We start from the raw sequence: 24,666 nt of genomic DNA, 5'->3' as shown, positions 1-24,666 counted from the left end.
GGCTTTTGCTTTCATTTTCTAAAGCTGTCATTATGCGTTTTTGCATCATCTTTTATTTAAGCCTACTTTCGATTGGCTTCGCAGCTGACTTTTGAGAGTTAGAGAAGCATAAAATTCTTTTTTCTTTTCTAAACGACTCAGAAAAACTTTACTATACAGTATACTAGAAGAGGAAGAAATGACTGGTTCAAACTGGCTGCAAAATATATGTACACCATTAATAATGATTAATCAATGCATTTGCCTTATTTAATTAATCTACATGTTTTAATCTTGTAATCATTATCAATTTTAGAAATATTGTCTGTTTTTTTATTTCTTTTTTGTAAATTATTTCTCATTTGATGTATATTTGATTATTTTATGGTGTCAATATATTACATATTTTATTCGTCTAAAATGCTTTGGCATTCAAGTTTTCTTTGAACTTGAAAGAAAGAAGCAGATTAGAATAGTATTCTAATGAATAGTATAAAAGTAAGAGAAATAGTGGATTTCTTTTTTATTTCAACAGTTTTTACTTTAACCCATCGAAAAGATGTATAACAGTGTCATAATAAATAAAATTGTTGTAAATTTAAGTATGTTTTGTTTGTTGCATATAGTCAATTATGTATGTCATGTGGGTAAATGCTGAGTTTCCATCTGACTACCACCGCAAGTATATTTCAAACCTGTGGGAAGCACTATACATATGTATGCATGTATGTGTGAATGTGTATAATTACAACATAATTTAAACCATTTAAATATATATATATTTAAATATTATTCTTTAATAATTTAGCTTGCACTTTATTCATAAACTGTTTAAATTAAAGTGCGACATGATTGCCCAAAAGCTTGCCCTCAATCAAATGAACAATATTTGTAGTGTTCATTGTATTTGCTTCATTGTGCGAGAAGAATGAAGAAATGCATTTTTGGTACATATTACATTTGTTTGTATTCAACATTTCAGGACATTCAATTATTCTCACATCAATATAAAGACAAAATAGATGTCAAATGCTAATTTTGTTAGTCAGTTGTCTGCTTTTTACTAAATAGAAGTGGTGGTTTAATATTTTAAATGATTACTTAATTTGTCAATGTCTTGAGTTTATATAGCAAACAATATTGCATTGCAGTGTGGGGACAAATTAATGTAATTCACACTTAAATAATTGACATTGGGAGGATTTGATTTGTTGAGGTGTCTCAGAATTGTCATGATAAATATTGAGTGATGTCTGAGGGGCAGTACACTTTTATAATTAGTGTTCAATTCTCCATGCCCATCACATATAGTTGATTCCCAGTCATTTATGGAGTATTAATTCATGCCGTTTGACTTAAAATACTCCAGTGATGTGGCAGCAGAGCTCAGGAGCTGAATAGGATTTTCGCAGGTTTTTCTGATGGATTTACTGTGATTCGTAACAGCAGTGCAGTGCGCATTTCTTAATTCCAAAATCAACACACGTCAGGACTTTTAGCAATTCTGGTATCATTTGATTGTCTCTATCATTAATTCCAAATCTTTAAAGATAGCATTGAGATGTAATCTGTTTTCATACTGTCAGCTTCTCTTTGAATCATTCACTTTTCTCTGCAGGATAAGACTCGGGTTGTGTCGCCTATCATAGATGTCATTAATATGGACAATTTCCAGTATGTGGGGGCATCTGCAGATCTTAAAGGAGGTAAAACTTTTTTGATCAGATTTCTTGTCAACAGTGAAAACACTCTTTGTAACTGCCTGTTCCACTGAATTGTGTCTGTGTGTCTGCTGTTTATTATACAACCCCAATTCTAAGAAAAAAAAGAGAAGGATCTGTGTTTGGAATTCTCTTTAACTTTTTATTGTATTTACAAATGTGTAAAGAAACATTTCCCATTTCTCACTGGCATTTAACTCGCATTTTACTTGATAAAATCCTTAAAAATCCAAAATAATATTTTGTGTATAAAATGTATTTTGTGAATATAACCTCTTTTTTGAAGATTGCAACAAACTCCAAAGTTGGGAAGAGGCAAAATAAAAGTAAAAAGGCTATACAATTTCCAAATTACACTGTTTGAAACATTTTACAATAAACTGATGAACTGAGGATTTTATCTTTGGGTATAAAAATAGTTTCAAACTGGACCTTATTTGGTACTTATAAACAGAGTATTGCCACAATCTCTCCAAAAGCTGGATTCAGCTCATTGTTTTGTCTTTTTCAAGTTGTGAGAATTGTGAAATAAATCAAACATCACACACATTCAATGAATCACAAATTAATTTAGCTCTTTCACAAACTACAATTTAGAATGTTGTGAAAAGATAATCCAAATATTTTTTTTTGCAATTTTATCAATTAAATAAAGGGTAAAAATAATCTTGATATTTCAAAACATTCAAACGTTTTGGGAATCAGGGTTTTATAATTGCATCAATTTGTGTTCGTACATTCACTGGCCACTTTATTAAGTACAATGTCCAACTGTTCGTTAACACTAATTTCTAATCATCCAATCACATGGCAGCAACTCAATGCATTCAAGCATGTAGACATGGCCAAGACCAAGCAACAGAATAGGGGAAGAAAGGTGATTTAAGTGACTTTAATTGTGGATCCTTCTAAGATTTTCAACCATCACTAGGGTTTACAGAGAGTGGTCTGAAAAAGGAAAAAATATCCAGTGAGCAGCAGTTCTGTGGGTGCACATGCCTTTTTAATGTCAGAGCAAAATGGCCAGACGGGTTCGAGCTGATTGAAAGGCATCTCTGGATGCACAACACGTCAAACATTGAGGTGGATAGCTGACAGGAGTGGTACCCGGGGTAATCTGCTGCTGTAGACTAAGAACAGGAAACTGAGGCTACAATTTGCACAGGCTCACCAGAATTGGACAATAGGGTCAGGTAGTGTCAGAATTTGGCATCAACAACATGAAAGCACGGATCCATCCTGCCTTGTATTAATGGTTCAGGCTGGTAGTGGTGGTGTAATGGTGTGCAGGATATTTTCTTGGCACACTTTGTGCCAATTAGTTCCAATTGAGCATCTTGTCAACGCCACAGTCTACTGAGTATTGTTGCTGACCAGGTCCACTCCTTTACGACCGCTGTGTACCCATCTTCTGATGGCTACTTCCAGCAAGATAACACATCATGTCGTAAAGTGCAAATCATCTCTGACTGGTTTCTTGAACATGACAATGAGTTCACTTTACTCAAATGGCCTCCATAGTCACCAGATCCTCAATCCAATAAAGCACCTTTGGGATGTGGTGGAATGGGAGATTCACTTCATGGATCTGCAGCAACTGTGTGATGCTATCATGTCAATATGGACCAAATTGTGTGTTCTTAAAGGTGTACCTAATAAAGTGGCCGGTGAGTGTATATACATGTTTATGTCTCATGCAGCAGATGTCAGTTGTATTACAGGGCTGTTTTGTGTGTGTGTGGCGCATTTAAATGTGTGTTTGGAGTGTGAGCAGTACAGAAGGAATCTGTGAGGCAGCTCAATGATGAATCTCAAAAAAGAGGAAATGTCCTTTTGCAATGGAAAACCGTTTGATTGATTTTTGTCTGGGGGTTTAGACATAATGGCTCTTTCTCTCTGTGTGGAAGAGCTTTTCCGAGTCTTCTGGATGCAGGGGGAATAATATGGAAATGGGTCTATCCATGTTGGTATCACTGTGTTTTATAAAGAAGCATGGCTTTTAAAATTCATTTTATTTATGTAAGCTTCCCCCCCAGCATATTCTGGGTGAATGAGAGCTCTGTCTTGGTTAACCAACATTCAGATGTTCTTCTGAAATGTATGAAATGTTATAGTGTTCATTTAAAAATCCTATTGTTATTCAGAATGGAATGATGCACTAGGAAGTAGAGGCTACATTGTTGTTCATTTGAAACAGTGCATTTCAAAAAACAAACGAATCATTGACTCAACTTAAAATTGTAAGGCTGTAAATATGTAACTTGCTGTACAGCTTCTTTTTTGTTGACTCAAATGTGCTTGGGTTAAAAGTTGACTTAAAAAAAAAAACCTGTAGCAAGTTGCCTTTTAATTTTAAGTTGAGTCTACTCTTTATATTTTACAGTGTAGAACTGTTTGAAATATTTTGACTATATTTCATACCAGCTAAATATGGTCAATAGCTAGGTAATAACTAGGCCCACACAAGATCTGCGCATGCAGAAATCTGTAGATTCTTAGCCCATCATAGAGTCTATGTGTTTTACTTGTGTAAATGTGTGTAATTGTAATTATTATTTTATTATAAAATAATTTATTTTTAATAATAAAATTATTAATTTCATTTCAGTAATATTCAGCATTCACTTATTGTGATGATAATAATAATATTAAAATATTCATATGATTTATTTAGAATACAGTTTGTACATTACAATACATATTTTGTAAAGTTATTTTTTCGGTCTGTTATATTGTATGAGAGACTTTTAGCAAATAAGTGAATCTAATCCGAGTTGTTTTATAAACATTAAATAAAAGTTAAACATGTATTATTATTTTTTTTATTTAATTTATTAAGTTTTTAGTTATGATATTCCTAAAACTATTCTGCATTAATCTGCATATTTTGAACAAAATTCTCAGCAGAAGTAGCAAACAATGTCCACCGATTCTGTCTGGCCCTAGTCATAACTTAGTACTACACATTAAACCTATAGCAGGTGCATGTTATGAAATATCTCTCAATTAAATTAATTAAAATGTGTGAGCTATTGTAGGTTAAGGTTTTATCTGAGCACCTGGGAAACTAAAATCTCTCACATGAGTTAGAATATATGGAAATTTGAGTGCTTTATACAGGGTTGTCCAAATTCGGTCCTGGAGGGCCGGTGTCCTGCAGATTTTAGCTCCAACTTGTCTCAACACACCTGCAAGGATGTTTCTAGAAAGCCCAGGTGTTTCTGATTGGGGTTGGAACTAAACTTTGCAGGACACCGGCCCTCCAGGACCGAGCTTGGACTTGCCTGACTAAATGTAATCTTGTTTATCTGCACACTAAACTGTGATTTTTATTTTCATTTCCTTATTTCATCTTTTAAAGCTACTGAGTCTCAAATTCTATACTTATTCTTGTGTACAGCCAACAGAAAACAAGACTCATGTAGGAAATAAGATGAGCATTGTGCCAGCAGCAAGCATTTACACAGAACCAAGCACATAAACCCCAAGATTACTTAACTTTAATACTGTTCTTTTGCTGGCTGGCAAGCACTGGGTTTTGTTTCCTACTGCAAATGCAAATGCAGCTTTAATCCAGTTTTGTGTATCATGTCTTTCTGCTGCATCTGAACATTTGCATATTATGCAGAAGATGCGTGCTGCATAAAAGTAGTATACTAGTTAAAGTTCTACATTAAAGTAGTAAAGTATATTCTTAAGGGATAGTTCACACAAGCATTTTAAATGTACTCTAAATTTACTATTTATTTGCCCTCAATTGGTTCCAAACCTTGCTGAACCTAAAAAAAGCGATATATTTTGTAGAAAGCTGGAAACAAGTAATCTTTGACTTCCAAAACATTTTAGTCTTCTGAATATTTAAATTGTTGTTCAACAGAAGACAGAAACCCATGTAGGTTTGTGACAAGTAAATTTTACATTTAAGTAAATGATGACAGAATTTTCAGGTTTTGATGAACTATCCCTTTAAAGTATATGCTATTGTGTGATTCTGAACAAATGTTCATTCTTTTTTCATTAATGAATTTGTAATATAACTAATCTGCCTCTTTATCCTCCCACCTGACACATGGCTGAACATGGCAATGAGCCTACTTTTACTGTAACATCACTTGAGCTTTCAGAACTTGATCCCTAAAGTAATGTGTCTAATCTTTATCCAGGTTTTGATTGGAATCTGGTTTTTAAATGGGACTACATGACCCTGGAACAAAGACGAGCTCGACAAGGAAACCCCATCGCTCCTATCAAGTAAGAAAGCAATCGTGAATCTGCTGATGTGTAATTGTCAGCTGCTTTGCGATTTTATTACTATTATTCTAGGGATTTTTTTTTCTCATTCTATATTGGCTGTTTAATGTATTGACTCTTTTGAAGTCTAACTCCAGCTGTTGGTGCTCAGTATAGTTTTGATTTACAAAGACTTTGTACTTTTGAAGACTGAGTAAAATACTTTTACCTACTGCTGCTGATGATGTCATTGCTATGTATGCATTGCATACTGAACTGTGATTGGTTTTCAGACCTAAGTGGTCATGTCTATAACACTTATATTTTATATATTTCTTTTACATATTTAGGCAACTCCATTTTTAGTGCTGGTAATAATCTGAAAATGCGAATCTAGATGCATCAAATTTTCATGTAAAAATGCTATCAGATTTTGAACAAAAGGGAAAAAAGCTCAAATAAATAAATAAATAAATAAAATGTTTTAAATATTAAAATATTTCAATATAAAAAAATTGTTAAAATAAATTTTTGTTTTTAGAGTATTGCTGAATAACCAAAAAATTATAAGATTTGTTTGTAGAATAACTGCTGCAATACTTTCAATGAAAAATCTAATTGTTGTTTGATTAATTTATATTACATATTATATTAGTGATAAAATTACACTTTAACATAAAAAGTGGCATTAGTAAGATGAATTATATAAAAACAGATTTTTTTTATGCTAAATCAAATGCAAAAGGTCTTCTCTTAAAATACACATGGTATTTTTGTCTGATATACAGTTGAAGTCAGAATTTTTAGCCCCCTTTGATTTTTATTTTTTATTTTAAAATGTTTCCCAAATGATGTTTAACATTGCAAGAAAATGTTCATAGTATTTCTGATAATATTTTTCTTCTGGAGAAAGTCTTATTTGTTTTATTTTGGCTAGAATACATTTAAAAAAATTTAAGCTCAAAATTATTAGCCCTTTTAAGCTAGATTTTTTTCGATAGACTACAGAACAAACCACTGTTATACAATGACTTGCCTAATTACCCTAACCTGCCTAGTTAACCTAATTAACCTAGTTAAACCTTTAAATGTCACTTTAAGCTGTATAGAAGTTAAAAATATCTAGTAAAGTATTATTTACTGTCATCATAGCAAAGATAAAATAAATCAGTTACTACAAATGAGCTATTAAAACTATTATGTTTAGAAATGTGTTGAAAAAAGCTTCTCTCTGTTAAACCGAAATTGGGGAAAAACAAACAGGGAGTCTAATAATTCAGGGAGCTAATAATTCTGACTTAAAGTTAATAAATAAGCCGATTCATTCTTTTTTCAACTTGGGAAAAGAATTGACTGATTGATTGATTGATTGATTTTATTTGACAATTTTAACAAAAATATACAAACAAGTGCAGTTAGACTAATTCATTCATATTTTAAAAACTGTCGAGGATAAAATACACAAAATAGCCACAGGCTTATTTCCATTGTGGTCTTCTATTCTTAAAAAATGAATGAGCAAATCATAAATGGAGTCCAAACATAATCAGCTCAGCAACTCGGCACAACAAAATCCTCAACCTTAACTGTAAAACAACCACTTTTTAATTTCCCTTCTAAAAACAGTCTCAATTTGAATCTCAAAAAAATCGTGGGCAAAACATTCCAAGCAGCAGAGCTAGTACACACAAAAGAATTTCTACCCGATTCACTCTTAAATCTATATGGGTAAATAGTGGGGTGTACCCAACTAACTAAAACATAATAATTAAGAAAATATTTAGGGACAATTTTCTTTAAAAATGAAAAACCATGACTAATTTAAAAAAATTACCCTTTTCTCAACTTTTAACAAAATTATTTTGACTATAATGTTCAATATTTAAATGTGTCAGTGGAGGTACTTTCATAACAATACTAACTTATTGTGGGCTGTCTGCAATTTATTTTTCATTTTTTTAGAACTACTGCTGTATCAAAAAGCTGTTAAGCCCCTAAAGTACTTATAAAAACAAAACATCAGGTTTATCCGACGAGCCCTTGTGCTTGTTTATTTGTAAAAGGTCCTCCTTCTGAGTAGCGACTCGAATCATTAACAGCTAAAGGCTAACAGGAAAGAAAATAAGGTGTAAAGTGACTCAAATGGGAGATTGTATGGACGGTGCGTTGCTTGGAAGGGAAATCTCAATCATCATGCAGCAACTACATTAAAACTACATTAAGATAATAAAGTGCAGATTCTCTTGGCCGTGCCTTTATGGGATGTGCCGTGTAAAAGTCTTCATGACACTGCACTCTTCATTCTTGTTTAATGAGTCTAGTGTTGTTTAATGACTTTGTTTATGTGGCTGTGATCAGATTGCTCTATCACAGCACAGAGATTTAGAAAAAACGCAAATGGACACTGAAGCAAGACACGTTGCCAGTATGTGCAATAATTGTGTACTTGTGAAGTATATCATTTTAATTTGAAGTAAGTTTGAGGTTGGGTTTGATGTTATCATGTTTTTTTTTTTGTGTTTATTATCTAGGACTCCTATGATTGCCGGTGGTCTGTTTGTAATGGACAAGGACTACTTTGAGGAGCTGGGCAAGTACGACATGATGATGGACGTGTGGGGCGGTGAGAATCTCGGTGAGTGGAGACTTTATTGCCTGAAAGCCCCATTTTTCATCTGTTGTGCTTGGACAAGCTGATTGAAAAGCTTGATTGGAGACTTAGAGGATTTTCTCACCAACCTATCCATTAGTGATCATGTCAAAGGCACTTGCCTATTCAAAATCTCTAAGCCTTAGAATAAATATTTGATTTTAAAAGACAATGTCAGTTGTATTTACAACTTTTAAAATTTGCTTGCAGATGTGCATCTAATTGTTAATTTCATTTCTAACCATATTGCTTATTTTGCTTATTGCTTAACCTGTTAATAAACTAGGATATTCTGACAAATACAATATAAACAGTTATGCAGCATTATAATGCATTGGCGTAATTGTAACAGTTTTTATGATTATCAAATGATGCAGCATTAATTGATTTATTGACTTGTAAAAATACTAAACAGTGATCCCTGGCTATAACGTGGTTTACCTTTAGTGGTCTCACACTTTTGGGGGATTTTTTTTTTTGTACAATTTGACATGCTTTTTTTTTATATAGCGCATTGTGTTCTGCTTTCTGACTGGCTGTAGACCAATGGTCTCAAACTCACTTCCTGGAGGGCCACATCTCTGCATAGTTTATCTCCAACCGGCTCCAACTCACACCTGCTTAATAGTCTGTAGTAGTCTTGAAGATCTTGATTAGTTTGATCAGCTGTGTTTGATTAGTGTTGGAGCAAAACTGTACTGAGCTGCGGCTCTCCAGGAATCCAGTTAGAGACCTAGGGCTGTAGACTATTTTCAATCAACCTCCTCCATGCTGTGTCTCCTATACAGTACAGAATGCGTTTAGCTTGACAAATTTACATAAATCTTCGATCGCTAGCAGTGTGACTCTGAAGTGCTGTCTTGTATGTTTGCAAGTTTTCTCCCCCAAAAAACACTAAATGTAATGGCGGTAGCACCCAAAAGGCAGACGAACAGGCCAACTGTCACACAAAAAGTTGGACTTCTAGGCAAGCTAAAGGAACGTAGGAGTTAAAACAAGAGTGTTTAAACAAGAGCAAAATTGTGTGAAAATGTTAATGCCTGTCTGAGAAAATAGAGTAGTTATGGGTTTTACAGCCTTAAAACATCTAATATTGCAATAATTGTAAGAAATAAGGCGGTCTACTTCGCGGATTCCACCTATTGTGGACTATTTTTAGGAAGTAACTCCCTCGAATAAGTAGGCAACACTCTAATCCATTAATCCACATACACAAAATATTTAAGTAATTCATACATTAAGAAAACCAACTTTAAAATAAAATGCATTTGCTCTCTTTCTCTCGTAATGAGGAGGAGAACTGTTGTAGCCATTTTTGAAAGTTATTACACATTACTTGTGGTTTGTTTTCTTTAATTTGTTAATTGTAAGCATCATAAGGGTTTGGTAAATAGAACGGCAGTAAGCCAGAAGAAATGGAGTGGGTTGGATAATTTCTGACCATACCATTTATTTTTGTTGAAAACTTTTTTTTTCTTCTTTTTTTAACCATTTTTAATTAGTATAATTTGTATTTTAATTTTGACGTATTTTGTGATGGTCAGTTAGCAACAAAATAGGAAGAGTGAATAACATTTGAGATGAAAGTAAGAAGTACTGTATATTCAAGACAAAGCCTGCTACCATGCTTCCATAACCAGTATGTTTCTTTCACATGACGTAATTGATAATAGGGAGGTGCAGGAAGAGATTCCTCTACATAGGAATTGCTATTGAAACATAAGCCTTTTTTTGTGGTGTTTATAATTGTTTAAATCAACCAAAATAAGAAACGTCAAACAGCTTTTATAGACTTTCAAAAGTTTTTGCTTACAAAGGGGGGAAAGTTCAAGAAATGGTTTAAAAAATGGAAGAAAATACAGCTTGTAATAAACATTTATTCAGTACATCCATGTGTACAAACTGTTTTTTACGCGATAATTCACGACTAATAATCATTATATAAAGGCCTAGCTATATGTATTGTGTTAATGTGTTAAATAAAAATCATATACAACCACCACCACACTTGTACAAAATCCAGTAGAACATAATGTAATCCAAGTCTTTACTGGCGTTCCGGTATAATAAATAACCATAATGTTAACATCTAGATGTGTATGTGAATGTTTGATGGTAAGTTCATAGACTAAACAAAAAAGAAGTGCAACTCTTTTGAGTAAACTAGATAGTTATTAATGTCGAGCACCGTTTACCATCCACTAAAAATGTATATAATAATGATGACAATGATAATAATGTTGACTATGCATCCATGCTTTTGAATTATTTCATCTGTTTTTTCATGTATATGTCTGGAAGATGATAATTTATATGTTTTTGAACCACTCTATAGTAAAGTGTATAATGTAATAATAATGGTACAGCTCTTTGTTAATGAATGCTACAGAATACTAGTAAACTGTATGATAAATACTGTAACATTGGTGTAAACTGAGCATTGTGATGATGTATAATTATATAAATGTAGCCTATTGGGTAATATACTTCAGTTGTATTGTACCATAAGTATAAAATTACTCTGACAGTTTAATTCAAGTATGCTTTAAAACACTACAGTACTTACCATCATAGCCATCTACTGCCTCGATGGCAGGCAAATATATTTTAGCTCAGTGGAAAACTTAGTCCTTCTCATAATATACGGTTCATGCCCAACATATGTGCTTATTTTCTATTCATATCTCCTTTGAAGTATAGTATAAAGTGCAAAAATACAGACTTTCCTTTATTTCTCATTCAGTTTTTACTTCCTGCCCTTCCATCTGAATTTCGCACGTCCCCAGAACCACGTGATTGCAAACAACCTATATTCAGATTCGATTAATGTCTTTATTCTTATCTAATATTATCAAATATAAGAGAGTCGCCTTTTAGCAGTTTTCAGTGTTAATGACAAAATTATCCACTGTGCTAGTATGTTTTCGTTTCTCTTTGATTCATCTTATCAAATCATTCAACCACAAAGAGCCAGGGCTGGCTTTCCAAACTTGCTGTTCTCAGCACTAAAAGGCTGCGCACATTTCAGACATTGTGCAGAAAAATGCTTAAAGAAGGAACGTTATGGAGATTTTTAAAGGTGAAATGCTTATTAGATTCTTTATTGGATTGGAAAGCTTTTTATAGGTAGTTTAACTATATATACAAAAATGTAGAATGCCGTTTTCTTCACAGAAAGTGTTGCCAAATTGCCTAATGTATCCATTTTTATTTGTACCAAAGTAACTTGAATGCACAATAGACTTGAAAGCAGCACTTGTTTAAAAAGCCTTGAAGGCAGTCTGACTTTAAATGTCCACTAAAATCATTTTAGAACTGAGAAGTTTGAAAGCGGTCAGACTTTAATTGTTTACAAAGACCACATGTTTTCTTTTAATTCAATTTAAAGCAGTGAAACTCATGAATTTGTGTCTCTGTAACTGTGGCTTAAGTGTCCAAGTACTTTGTGGCGCCGCTGTATATGAATGGTGAATATGAGCTCATGCTACTTCTATCATTAGACTGTGAGAGATAGTGGCTTACTCAGCCAAAACATAATGTGCCCATCCAAGGGCCAATTTAGGTCACCACAGCAGAACTATTGCTTTTTTTATATTATTAGCAGTGCTACTTGAATAGAAAAGTGCAGTGTAAGACCCTGTGGAGTGGAGTTTTTCAGGTTTTGTCATCATGTCTGTGGCGTGATGGATTCTGAAAGAAAGTCCTGACTCATTCCACAAACACAGCACTTTTCTCAGCTGGGCCGCTTGTGGAAAAGTTTACAAGAGCTCCAGAAATTATCCTTCAGTCTGGAATAATGCTGCATTTTGCATGCGTGTGTGTCTGAGAAGTTTTGCAGAAGACCAAAAGTTTGACAGAGTTCACACAAATCACTCAAATGCAGTAATGGGCGAATTTTCGGTGTGGAAATCTATTTTGTGTTGGCAAGTCTGAAGTACAATTTGACATATCTAAACTGGTTACTTGTGCATTATACAGAATGCGTCATTTTATACAGTAAAGTGTCTTTTTAACTCAATTATTTGCTAAATTTCCTTAGACATAAAAATATATTATTATTTTTTAGTTATAATCTCTCTTTTTAAAAAAATAAAAATAGTGACTGGTCTAGTGAATTAAGTTAGTTCTGCAGTCATCAAAATACACATTTTAAGCTCTGTTTAATTAGAGTTATTATTATTATAACCCTTATAAAACAGTGATAGAAATACTAAGTAAAAATGCTACCATCAATAAATTTTTAGTCTTTTGCTTTATTTTACCATAAATCATGATGTTAATATTATTAGTCAATAAAACATCAATATTGGAACTTATTTGTAACATTTGAACTTTAATGTTTTGTTTACTGTTTGCCATTACAACATTTTAATGCATCCTTTGTAAGTGTAAGTATATAAAGTTGAAGTCAACATCATTAGCCTTCCTGTTCTATTTTTTCTTTTCTTTTTTAAATATTTTCCAAATGGTGTTTAACAGAGCAAGGATTTTTTTTTACAGTATTTCCTATAATTTATTTTTTCTTCTGAGGAAAGTATTTTTATTTCAGCTAGAATAAAAGCAGGTTTTAATGTTTTAAGGTCAATACTGTTAGACCACTTAAACAACATTTTTTTTCCCCATTGTTTACAGAGCAGAGCACAATTATATAATGGCTTGCCTAATTAACTCAGTTAAGCCCTAAAATTACACTTTAAGCTGAATCTTGAAAAGATATCTACTAATATATATATATATATTGTCAACAAAGAAAAAATAAATCAGTTATTATAAATTAGTTATTAAAATCATCATGTTTACAAATGTGTTTGAAAAAAAATCTTTTATTAAACAGAAATTTGGGGAAAAAATCTACAGGGTGAGCTAATAATTCTGACTTTAACTGTATACACGTAAATGCCCTGAATGTGATCGATCATTCTTTGACCACCTTTCATGACCCTAAGCACCCTAAATACACTCACCAGCCACTTTATTATGTACACCTTACTAGTACTGTGTTGGACCCCTTTTGCCTTAAGAACTGCCTTAATCCTTAATGGCATAGATTTAACAAGGTAGTAGAAATATTTCTCAAAGATTTTGATCCATATTGACATGATAGCATCACGCAGTTGCTGCAGATTTGTCGGCTTGGCATCATGATGCCAGTCTCCTGTTCCACCACATCCCAACTTTGCTCTATTGGGTTGAGATCTAATGACTGTGGAAGCCATTTGAGTAAAGTGAACTCATTGTCATGTTCAAGAAACTAGTCTTAGATGATACATGCTTTATAACATGGCATGCTATCCTGCTGGAAGTAGCCATCAGTAGATTGGTACACTGTGGTCATAAAGGAATGGACATAGCCAGCAACAATACTCAGTAGGCTGTGGTGTTGACACGATGCTCAATCGGTACCAAGTGTGCCAAGAAAATAAAAATATCCTGCACACCATTACACCACCACCAGCAAAGTGAAGGGAGGATAGATCCATGCTTACATGTTGTTGATGCCAAATTCTGACCCTACCATCCTAATGTTGCAGCACAAATCGAGACTCATCAGACCAGGCAACGTTTTTTCAATCTTCTATTGTCCAATTTTAGCCAATTGTAGGCTCAGTTTGTGGATCTTAGCTGACAGTAGTGGCACCCGGTGTGGTCTTCTGCTGCCGTAGCCCATTCGCCTCAAGGTTGGATGTGTTGTGCATTCAGAGATGCTCTTCTGCATACCTCGGTTGTAACAAGTGGTTATTCGAGTTACTGTTGCCTTTCTATCAGCTCGAACCAGTCTGGCCATTCTCCTCTGTCCCCTGACATTATCAAGGCATTTGCTCCCACAAAACTGCCGCTCACTTGATATTTTCTCTTTTTTAGACCATTCTCTATAAAACCTAGAAATGGTTGTGCATGGAAATCCTAGTAGATCAGCAGTTTCTGAAATACTCAAACCAGCCCGTCTGGGACCAACAACCATGCCTTGACATTTAAATCACCTTTCTTCTCTATTCTTATGCTCAGATTGAACTGCAGCAGATCGTCTTGACCATCTCTACTAGCCTTAATTCATTAAGTTGCTGCCATGTGATTGGCTGAGTTGTGTTAACGAGCAGTTGGACAGGTGTTCCTAATAAAGTGGCCGATGAGTGTATAACATGTACTAAAAATCCTGAACATAATGTCTTTGGTAACATGCTTTAATTATCTTCTCATAGTGTAAACAGAAAGGAAACTGCCCTGGTCACTTGTTGATTTGCTCTAACCATGTTATGCTGCACATATTTAGTTGGAATCCTTATTTTTTTCTCTTTTGCAGGAAATGCACTAAAACACCAGTTAGTAAAATGTTAAGAGTTTCACAAATGGGAAAAACAGATGGGTGGGATTAAATGGGCTCATCTCTGGCTCTGTTTTGTGTCGTTCAGAGATCTCCTTCAGAGTGTGGCAGTGTGGAGGCAGTCTGGAGATCATTCCCTGCAGTCGAGTGGGTCACGTATTCAGGAAACAACATCCATACACTTTTCCTGGAGGCAGCGGCACTGTCTTTGCCAGGTATTCACTCAATTAAGTTACAGAATATTGTGTTATGTCTATTATGGATTTGAGCAAGCGAATACAAGTCTGAAATTGCATCTTTATTGTTGTGATTAATGTTTCTGGGATGTCTTACATATTTCCTAATGTTCTTTTAACCCAAGCTGATGCAGAGTGTAGCTTTTTATTTCTTAAACTAGCATGTCAGACAGTGGGGCATGCTCTCATTATCAATACAAAAACTGATCGATTGCAGCTGATTCTGCAAATAAAGGTTGTGGAATTGAATATAGCTGTTAAAACCAGATGAATACACTAAAGATGCTGCAATGAAATGTTAAAGTGCACAATCCAGTCCTCTATAAACTCAAATTAAATATTAATCAGTGGAATAAAGATTCAGTCAAAATCTTGAGTATTTGCTTGCCTAAATCTAACAAGATACACTGCCTGGCCTTGTTTTAGGTAAATTAATTCTTGTCATAAACTACTGCATTCATAGAAAGGTTTTTCATAATGTAATGTTTTTGTTTTTGTTAAAGCTTTTGTAACTCTCCTGACAAGATGTTTTTTTTTCCAAACCAACTACATCCCCTAGCCATTCTTTGTTGAACTAGAGAAAATCAGAAACACAATGAAAAGTATTTCTATAAAATGTGAATTATTATTTTTGATTATTTAGGAAAGGCAAATATTTTTTGATATAATAATTTCAATTACTTAGATATATTGCTCCGCTGGAAGTAAACATTTCCATCGTCCTAGAAGTAGATTATTAATTGATTTCATCTTGAATATCATCATGGTTTGGATGAGCAAGTTTTTTTGGCCATGTATTTTTTTTTACTGTATTTAATTTATTTATTTATGTTTGTTTATTTAACTGTTTTTTATTTATTTATTTATGTTTATTTATTTATTTATTTTTAATTGTTATTATTATTTATTTGTTTGTTTGTTTATTTAACTATTTATTTATTTATTTGTTTGTTTATTGAACTGTTTATTAATTTAACTGTTTATTTATTTATTTATGCTTGTTTGTTTAGTTGTTTATTTAACTATTTATTTATTTATTTGTTTATTGATTTAACCATTTTTATATATTTAACTGTTTATTTTTTATTTTTATGCTGTTATACTGTTACTCAATCTTCAATTATTATTATTTTTACTTTTTAGTTTTTATTTGTTTGTTTGTTTTTAATTATATAACTATTTAAAAAAAAAATTAACTGTTTATTAACATTTTTTTAATGATGATAAATTGTTACCTCAACCTATACTTTTTAAAAGTTGTTTTTACAATTTTTGTATTTTATTCATTCATTCATTCATTCATTCATTCATTCATTCATTCGTTTGTATAGAGTTGTTGTACTTTCTGCGGAATAAGGTTCTATGCATGTCATGATTAATTTTATCATTCTTTCCTTCTTTATCTCTAATTGTATGCTATAAAAAAACATATATATATATATAAATATATATTTATATATATTTATCTTTTATGATAAAAGATCTTCGAATTGTGATTATTATTGTCATGACAACCACAGGTATAAAACATTTGTGATATACATACTAGACCATCTCATTTTAGTGTTTAATACAATTATATTTTAAACTAGCCTTTAAGTGTCTCACTCAGATTTTCAACCGAAATCTCTGTTTCAATATAAATAATTGTAGTCAGGGATAGTGTAATCTTGCCAGACATTACATTTCTTGCCATCTAGAGTGTGCATCTTTTTCTTTATTTAGTGTTTTGCTCAGGGCCTTTAGTGTTCTGGTTGATGTACTCCATCCAGTGGGTGAATGCAGCACTGCAATCATGAGCGAGTACTACTGAAATCTAAAGTGACGTTCAGTCTTCATTATGAAGCACACAGTAATGTGCTGCAGAAGCTCCATTAGTGCTTAATTTAGATTCAGAAATAATGAGGTGGACTCGGAACGACTGTATAAAATGTGTAATTTACTCTCGTCTGCTTATGTTTGCAGAAACACGAGGCGAGCGGCAGAAGTTTGGATGGATGACTTCAAGAATTTCTACTACGCCGCTGTGCCTTCAGCCCGTAATGTGCCGTATGGAAAGTAAGTGCGTTTGTGTTTTAATTTCAACAAAGTTTGGACAGGAGCTCATCGGTCTATGAGAGTCCATCACATCCGCTGAAGAATAATTTCACGCTTGACTGGTTAAAGATGTCAGTTATCATATGTTGAGACTATAGAAATGAACTCCACATGACCAGTTTTCCTCATTTTCTGCAGCATTCAGAGCAGGCTGGAAATGAAGAAGAGATTGGGCTGCAAACCATTTAAATGGTACCTGGAGAACGTCTATCCTGAGCTGCGGTGAGTGCCTGACCTCATATTGTAAAAATAGCCATCAGCCCCATTTACATCTGCTATTATCGTTTCAAGATATTCAGTGAAGTTTTTTTTCTTTTCTTTTTTTTATTATTATTATAATTTTTTTTTTATACCAGATCTAGATTTCTGTACATTATTATTATTTCTGGTAAGCTTTTTGCATGTACGTTCCAGATCTAGTACATCAGTTCTAGTACATTGGTTTGCTAGTTATACTGTACTGTAAAGGAAAATGTTACTCAATGTTCGATCATTCATGATTGTTCAGAACCCAATGCCTGTCAGCTGGGGTTCTGTGGGTGACTTTGAAGCAAGGTTATTATGCTATAGTTTTGCATTTGTAAATTAGTTTTTTTTTATAATATTTTATGTGTTCTGTAAAACTCCATTTTGTTCATGTTCCCTTTACTATTATTATTAATCAACATTAACAAAAATAAGTAGCATACCCATTGGTATCATTATGATGACAGTACCGGAATCATTTAATTTGAAACACTTCTTTTACTCATTTATTCTAAAGACGCTCTTGTAAGAAAATTGGTTTGCCTACTGACCCGATTCTAACATTGTTGTTGAAACATGCTAGCTTTAAAGTTTGTTGTTTAAAATCATACAGTATGTTTGATTTGTAGGCGAAAAGTACTCAAAAGCCTACTTTTTTCCTTTCTTTATATTTTTTTATTTTTTTATAAAGCTGTCAGGTGAAAAAGTAAAGCTGCTGCTCTTTATTTGCTTTTCTGTACTCTTCTTTCACATTCATTTAAACCCTGAATTAAACACCAGGCATGAGCAAGAATGTTTTGCTCATCTACTTATGATTATTATCCAATTGCATCTTAAAGCCAGCTGTAAACATGAGCTTTGATAGCCTTAAAAGAATTGAAAATTGCAAGTTTTTTTATAAACTATCCCTTAAACTGTGTAAGCTGGGCCTCTTTTTAATTGATGTTTAACTATGCAAATTAAGGAAAATTAATAGAATGAAATTCAATGTTTTTTAGTCTTAAAGCTTTCTTTTCACTACTGGAAACTACAGTCTCAAATACTTCAGCAGTGTAATCATACCTATCCTCGTGCTTGTGTCTGTTGTTTAGAGTGCCGGATCATCAGGACATTGCATTTGGAGCTCTTCAGCAGGGTCAAAACTGTCTGGACACACTGGGCCATTTTGCAGATGGTGTGGTGGGGGTTTACGAGTGCCACAACGCTGGGGGCAATCAGGTATCAAACAAAACGCAGGTACTCAACAGTCTTCTAATGTCTGGTGCAGAGCACTGGGTGATGGACTGGCAGTGAGTCTGTGTTAGCTGTAAATCATAGACACGCTTGTGGAGGGTGAGTGAGTGGTGTATAGATGAGACACGCTAGTTTCTGGATCACTTTACATGGTTCTTGCTGTAGACATGTGTGCATGTCTAAAGGATTTAAAAGGGTCTGTGTTTTTCTGTTTCAATATGATGTGATATGAAGTAAATAATATAATACATTTACATTTAGTTTAAATATATATTTCTATACATTGTATTGCATTAAATGACTTTATAATAATATATTGATGACAATATAAATAAGTAATAACGTATACATTTTATAACTAGTTGTTTTACTAGTATTGATGTGAAAAGTGCAGTATACATATTGAATTTGAATATATCCTTTCTATATATTGAATTGTATTTCATTATATTACTTTGTAATGACAAAGTGATGACATGATAATTAATTTATAATGCGTACCTTTTCTAACTTGTTTTACTAGTATTGATGTGAAAAGTTCAGTATAAACGCATTGAAAATCTGTTTATAAAATGAAGCTGACAGACAGACAGACAGACAGACAGACAGACAGACAGACAGACAGACAGACAGACAGACAGACAGACAGACAGACAGACAGACAGACAGACAGACAGATCTATTACAGTGCCTATAGAAAATCCTCATAGCCTGTAAAAATCTATACCTTTACTCACATTACACTCTGCTTTCAATAGACCATCAGTTGTAGAAAGGCACAGGTTGAGAGAAGGCTACAAAAACATCTCAGAGGCTGGAAAAGTTATTTGGAATAGGATTATATAAGATTTGTTTTAGGCTGTATGACAAATAAATTAAATTATTTCAAAGGGATATGGGTATTTTTTACAGGCATTGTATACACACATAGACATTTTTTTTTATTCTTCTCAACAAAAGTATTTATATCATATTTTCTTTTCTTTTGTGTCAACCATTTTGAACATGTATTTATAATTTCATAAAAGCTGACATTATAATCTTCAGTTTGTTATCATCATTATTGGATGGATGGATGGATGGGTGAGTAGGGTGAATGAAACATCACTAATAGTTAAATAATTGCATGTCAAACGTGCTATTTCAGTAATTCTTTTGTTTACCTTTAAAAAGCAATAATATGTTAAATTGATACAATTCTGTTTTGGACATGGTATCTGGCATGTTGAGCTATACAGTATGTAATTTGAGTACTTGTGATTCTTTTTTTAATGCATTATTTATATATAGTTTATATGAAGTTAGATGTACACACTCAAGGGGATACGTTATTATTATTTCATTTTATTACTAGTGCTTAATGTGTAAAATAAACTTTACACTATAATCCATGTAAATTGTAAACATCTGTAAATCATCATACGAGCATGTAAAAGCTTTCGTTATAGTTCTCAAAGCTTGACAGCTTAATCAATTTCAAAAAGTGTAACATAAAACAAGTATACTTTAGAAAACGGCAGCATTAATGTGGACGTTAAAAGCTTGTGGTGTTTGTGATGTGCAGGAATGGGCCCTGACCAAAGACAAATCGGTGAAGCACATGGACCTGTGCCTGACAGTGGTGGACCGCACAGCTGGCTCACAGATCAAGCTTCAGGGCTGCAGGGAGAACGACACCAGACAGGTCAACAATCTCCTCTCCTTTATTAGTCTCTTACAGAACGGGCAGAAAAAATGTTTTTCATAGATATTGATTAAAATGTCTTTTATAGATATTGCTTTGGGGGTTCTTAATTTTTTCTGCAGAAAGTGTTTTAAATAATTAAAAATATGTAGAAAGCTGAAGCTGGTTTGGGGAAACATCTGAGGGAAAAACAGGCTGTTTAGGAAAAAGAAATCGCTAAAGCCTCAAAGTGCACTTTTTATGTTGTTTTTTTCCTTTTTTACATAATTCTCAGCAATTTTTATCTATAAATAATTTTTATTAATGTTTATGCAAGATACTGCAGGCCAATGTTTGTATTTTAGATCGAATTTGGAAATAAATATAATTATGTATTTCCTTTGCTGTTATTGGACAGTATCTAACATTAAGTGAAATGAGCATTCTTGTTTTTTAAATAAACATACTAAAACATACTCGTTTTAACAATATTATTAAGTTTGTGACAAAGTATTGAGGAGAGGGGGTGGACACTTATGTTGATGTTTTATTTTATTTAAATCTATAATTTCTTAATTTTTAGTTCTTAAATGTATGGAACGAAATCAGTGGCAAAAGTATTGAAATAAAAAGCTTGCTGAATAGCACTAACTGGATAAAATAAAACAATAACAACTGCGTGTGTTTCAGTGACTTAAATTGCCGGGGTTTGTCATTTTACACAGCCGTTTATTTAAGCTGTGAATATTTCAATTCAAAACATAATTTCATACTTAAATTCAGTATTTCATGTTGAATATCAGCCTACAATAGCCAAATAAATGTATAATAATTATAATATTAATAATAAGAATATTGATAAAACCATTTAAACAATTAAAATATCCCAATCTTCACACACTTATGAGTTTAAACAGCCGATTTTAAGCCACTAAATTTACGAAAACGAATTTTGAACTAAAATAAAATCAGCTGAAAATTGTCTTTTGAATACTATACTTTGTATTTTTAAACAGAACTGAATAATTAGGAAGTGAAATCTAAAAGTTGAAAATGAAGTATTAAATGTAAGTATAAAATAGTGTTTTGAATTGAAGTATTCACAGCTTAAATAAACAGCTGTGTTAAAGTTCAGGACCTAAAATTACAAATCCCAGCAAATCAAGTCACTAAAATTCAAGTAGTTGTTAATTGAATGCATTTTTTTTCAGATAGTGCTATTTGACAGGCTTTTCATTTCAATGCTTTAGACGTCGATTGTGCTCCATATAAATGCTGTTGATCTGTTGTTTGAAATCATAAGTCTTCTGACTAGACAAGATCTTTTTTTACTTGGAGAAATTCTCAGTGGATTTTTCAGGAGCTTTACTCTTTTCAGTCTTTTATTTATTACTTGTAATGTTTCTTGCTCATTGTCTTTTTTCCCTCCTGTGTTATATTTTTCGTACCTTTTGTAATGTTTGCAAAAATAATACTAAAAAAGTAAAAAGCACAATGTTATGTCTCTTACAGAAATGGGAACAGATCGACAACAACACCAAGCTACGTCACGTGGGCAGCAACCTGTGTCTGGACAGCCGGAGCGCAAGGAGCGGAGGCCTGACGGTGGAGGTGTGCAGCCCGTCGCTCACTCAGCAGTGGAAGTTCACCCTCAACCTGCAGCCGTAGCTCCACGTCCATCCCAGAAAGACCCCCTGCTCGCCCTCGGACAGCCTGCGCTGGGCACGCTCTCAGCCCTCAGAGAAACTCGCTGCCCGCACACAGACTCAGGGCCGCCACGGTGCCGCCTGCTGCTCCTCAAGGGCCACGGGGCCACCAAAACAAAAACAAGATGATGACTATTTCCATCGTACTATATACCTCACTGTTTCATGTTGTCCAGCTCTTGGAAAGTGAATCTTAAGTGTCGAAAACTTCTTCTTCTTTTTTTTTTTTTTTTGGTGCAAAGGATCCCTTTTCGTCTTTTCCTCTCTTCATTTTTGGCCTTTTCGTGTCTTTTTCCAGCACATTTTTCTTTCTATTTTCCGCCGATGGACATCTATTGTTGTTTTATTTTTTATTTTTCTAGTCATGTTACCAATATCGTTGAATGTAAATGATCTGTTTTATGGAGGCTCCCTTCCCTGCGCTGTGATGGGACTGGATTTTAGTTCGGGTTTGGTTTAATTTGAGGGCTCATGGGATGAAGGGGTGGACTCATTTGCGGTGCGCGACACACACATACACACATTGACTGTGCAGCCAGATTTTCACAGAGCGCACCCTAACGGAGAGGGAGAAATCAAAAGACCAATTCTTTTTGTTGTTTTCTAGTTTCTGTTCAATTGTCTTCTTTTGTTGTTGTTCGGTTAAAGGTGCAATGTGTAAAGATTCAACCCGCTTCCCGTGAGTGTGTCCTGAAGGAGAACCAAGGCATTGTACAGAACATGACTGCTGGATTCACATACTGTAGCACTGGCTGCTTACCAATCTGAAATACACACAACAAAAACCAATTGTCAGCCGTTTGTCTCTCAGTAATCACTCTATGTAGCCTTTCTTAACCAGGCCAAGTGTATCATGTTGATATCTCCAAACAGCTTTGCACTTGAGATGGATTTGTATTACTCCTTATCTTCAACTTTATTTTTTCTGACTTCTGCGCATCCTAATATTAGCGTTGGTTTCTTGCCTCCTGGATTATTTTTTTTCCATCAAGACCAATGGTGATCCTCAGCCGCTGTGGCCAAACTTAACACGCTACATCATTACTGGAGCGTCCGGTTTCCTTCTTTTCATGGTTAACAGTTACTGCCTTTGTTTATCCATGATACTGTAATGAAAATGTGAGTGTTTGTGTGCACGGGTGTGTTTGGACTCACAATGGAGGAATGCAAGATGGTTTTATGTGCGTGTGTGTGTGTGTGTGTCCGTTAATTCACACCCCCAAAATGCTTTCTAACCTTGAGTTATTGTGGTACTTCAGTTGACAGATCTAGTGTTACTGTAAATCCAACGGACAAAAACACCTGTGATATGTGAAAACCGAATCAGTTAACCCATGTATAACTCTGACTAACTTATTGTAGGCTAGGAAATCCGGACTAAATGAGTGTCTGGCTGCGTTTGGGTCAGCTCTCCTCATGTATCAGCAAGTAAGTGTTATGTTAATCTTAGACTTGTATATGTTGGATTCGTCTGCACCGGCCTGTGTTTGTTCCCACAAAATCTCCACGAAACGCGCGGAAGACTCTCTGTCTTGATATTTCCGAGTCTGGGCAGAGATCGTGTGGCCTTTAGGAAGAAATTCAGTCCACTTGCCTGTGTTTTTTGTTGTCTAGTGTCTGATAAATGAGTGGAAAGCAGGTGTAGATGTGGACTGCACTTTTTTGCCATACTGAATAATGCCACCTTTCTCCAGTTTAACAGGAGAAGCCAATGAATGGTATAAAGTTTGGGCTTTTATTTTCTCCTTTTTTTTGAGAACTCGGCCAAATTCGGAGCAATATGTGATGGCTAATCTTTTGAATTGGACGAAATGTTTACATAGCACAGTGTGCCAAAGTCATTTGCTGTAAATCAAAACATGAAAACACACTTCAACTTCAGATTAGGACAGTTTGATTATTATCTTTTTTTTTTTGTAAATGAAGGACAATGTGACCCCAACTTTTTTTTTTATGTCTTTTTGGTTTCCTTGAAAGCCAGTTTTAGGAAGATCTTGATGTTGCGGAGGAAACAGCATGGGGTCAGCAGTTGTAATGGTGTATATGTGTGTATATACAGTATGTATGTCCATGCATGTACATTTACACATTCAGTTGCAGTTATAGTGATTTGGTCGACTGTACAGCGCTTGTATTTGTTCATTGTTTTATAGATATTGCCAACGTTTGAATGACAGAAAATAATTAAATTAAATAATAAAAAAAAAATTATATACAAGTCCGGTGTCTTAAGTGTTTTCGCTAAATTAATGGTACATTAATCACATGACAACAAAGTGCTAAAAATTGGGAAGATCTTTTATTCTTTTGAATGTTTTCAGGTACAGGCGGCAATGTTCAGACAATTCCTGTTTACATGAATGTGTGGTGAATACATTTAAACAATATAATATATATATAGGAATATTTTGTACAAGAAGGAATTTATTACTGTAAATTATTGACAAACTAGATGAACCATGTGGACTGGATTGTGAATAATATTGCAGTTCATACTCACCTGCTGCCTTATTAGGTACACCTGTCCAACTGCTCGTTAACGCAAATTTCTAATCAGCCAATTGGCTGCAACTCAATGCATTT

The 24,666-nt window shown here is 33.8% G+C and overlaps 1 protein-coding gene across 2 annotated transcripts in view; it reads left to right on the top strand.

Annotated features, from left to right (window-relative positions):
- galnt2 (UDP-N-acetyl-alpha-D-galactosamine:polypeptide N-acetylgalactosaminyltransferase 2) overlaps window positions 1-24,301 on the top strand; it is a 150,266-nt gene extending 125,965 nt beyond the window's left edge. The window contains exons 8-16 of one of the 2 annotated variants that reach the window (NM_001128351.1): window positions 1,598-1,685; window positions 5,864-5,951; window positions 8,462-8,565; window positions 14,991-15,117; window positions 17,104-17,196; window positions 17,374-17,457; window positions 18,573-18,699; window positions 20,279-20,398; window positions 21,890-24,301. In NM_001128351.1, coding sequence (NP_001121823.1) covers window positions 1,598-1,685; window positions 5,864-5,951; window positions 8,462-8,565; window positions 14,991-15,117; window positions 17,104-17,196; window positions 17,374-17,457; window positions 18,573-18,699; window positions 20,279-20,398; window positions 21,890-22,045 — 987 coding nt within the window. In that variant the 3' untranslated portion in view covers window positions 22,046-24,301. Of the gene's footprint in view, window positions 1-1,597; window positions 1,686-5,863; window positions 5,952-8,461; window positions 8,566-14,990; window positions 15,118-17,103; window positions 17,197-17,373; window positions 17,458-18,572; window positions 18,718-20,278; window positions 20,399-21,889 lie in introns of both variants that reach the window. The other variant, XM_009307348.5, reaches the window with a different exon arrangement.
- Window positions 24,302-24,666: the final 365 nt, after the last annotated feature.

Source organism: Danio rerio, chromosome 13 (assembly GCF_049306965.1).
Source record: "Danio rerio strain Tuebingen ecotype United States chromosome 13, GRCz12tu, whole genome shotgun sequence".
Lineage (NCBI taxonomy): Eukaryota > Metazoa > Chordata > Actinopteri > Cypriniformes > Danionidae > Danio > Danio rerio.
Note: the sequence above shows the minus strand (reverse complement) of the source record. Positions and strands in the feature narration are given on the sequence as shown.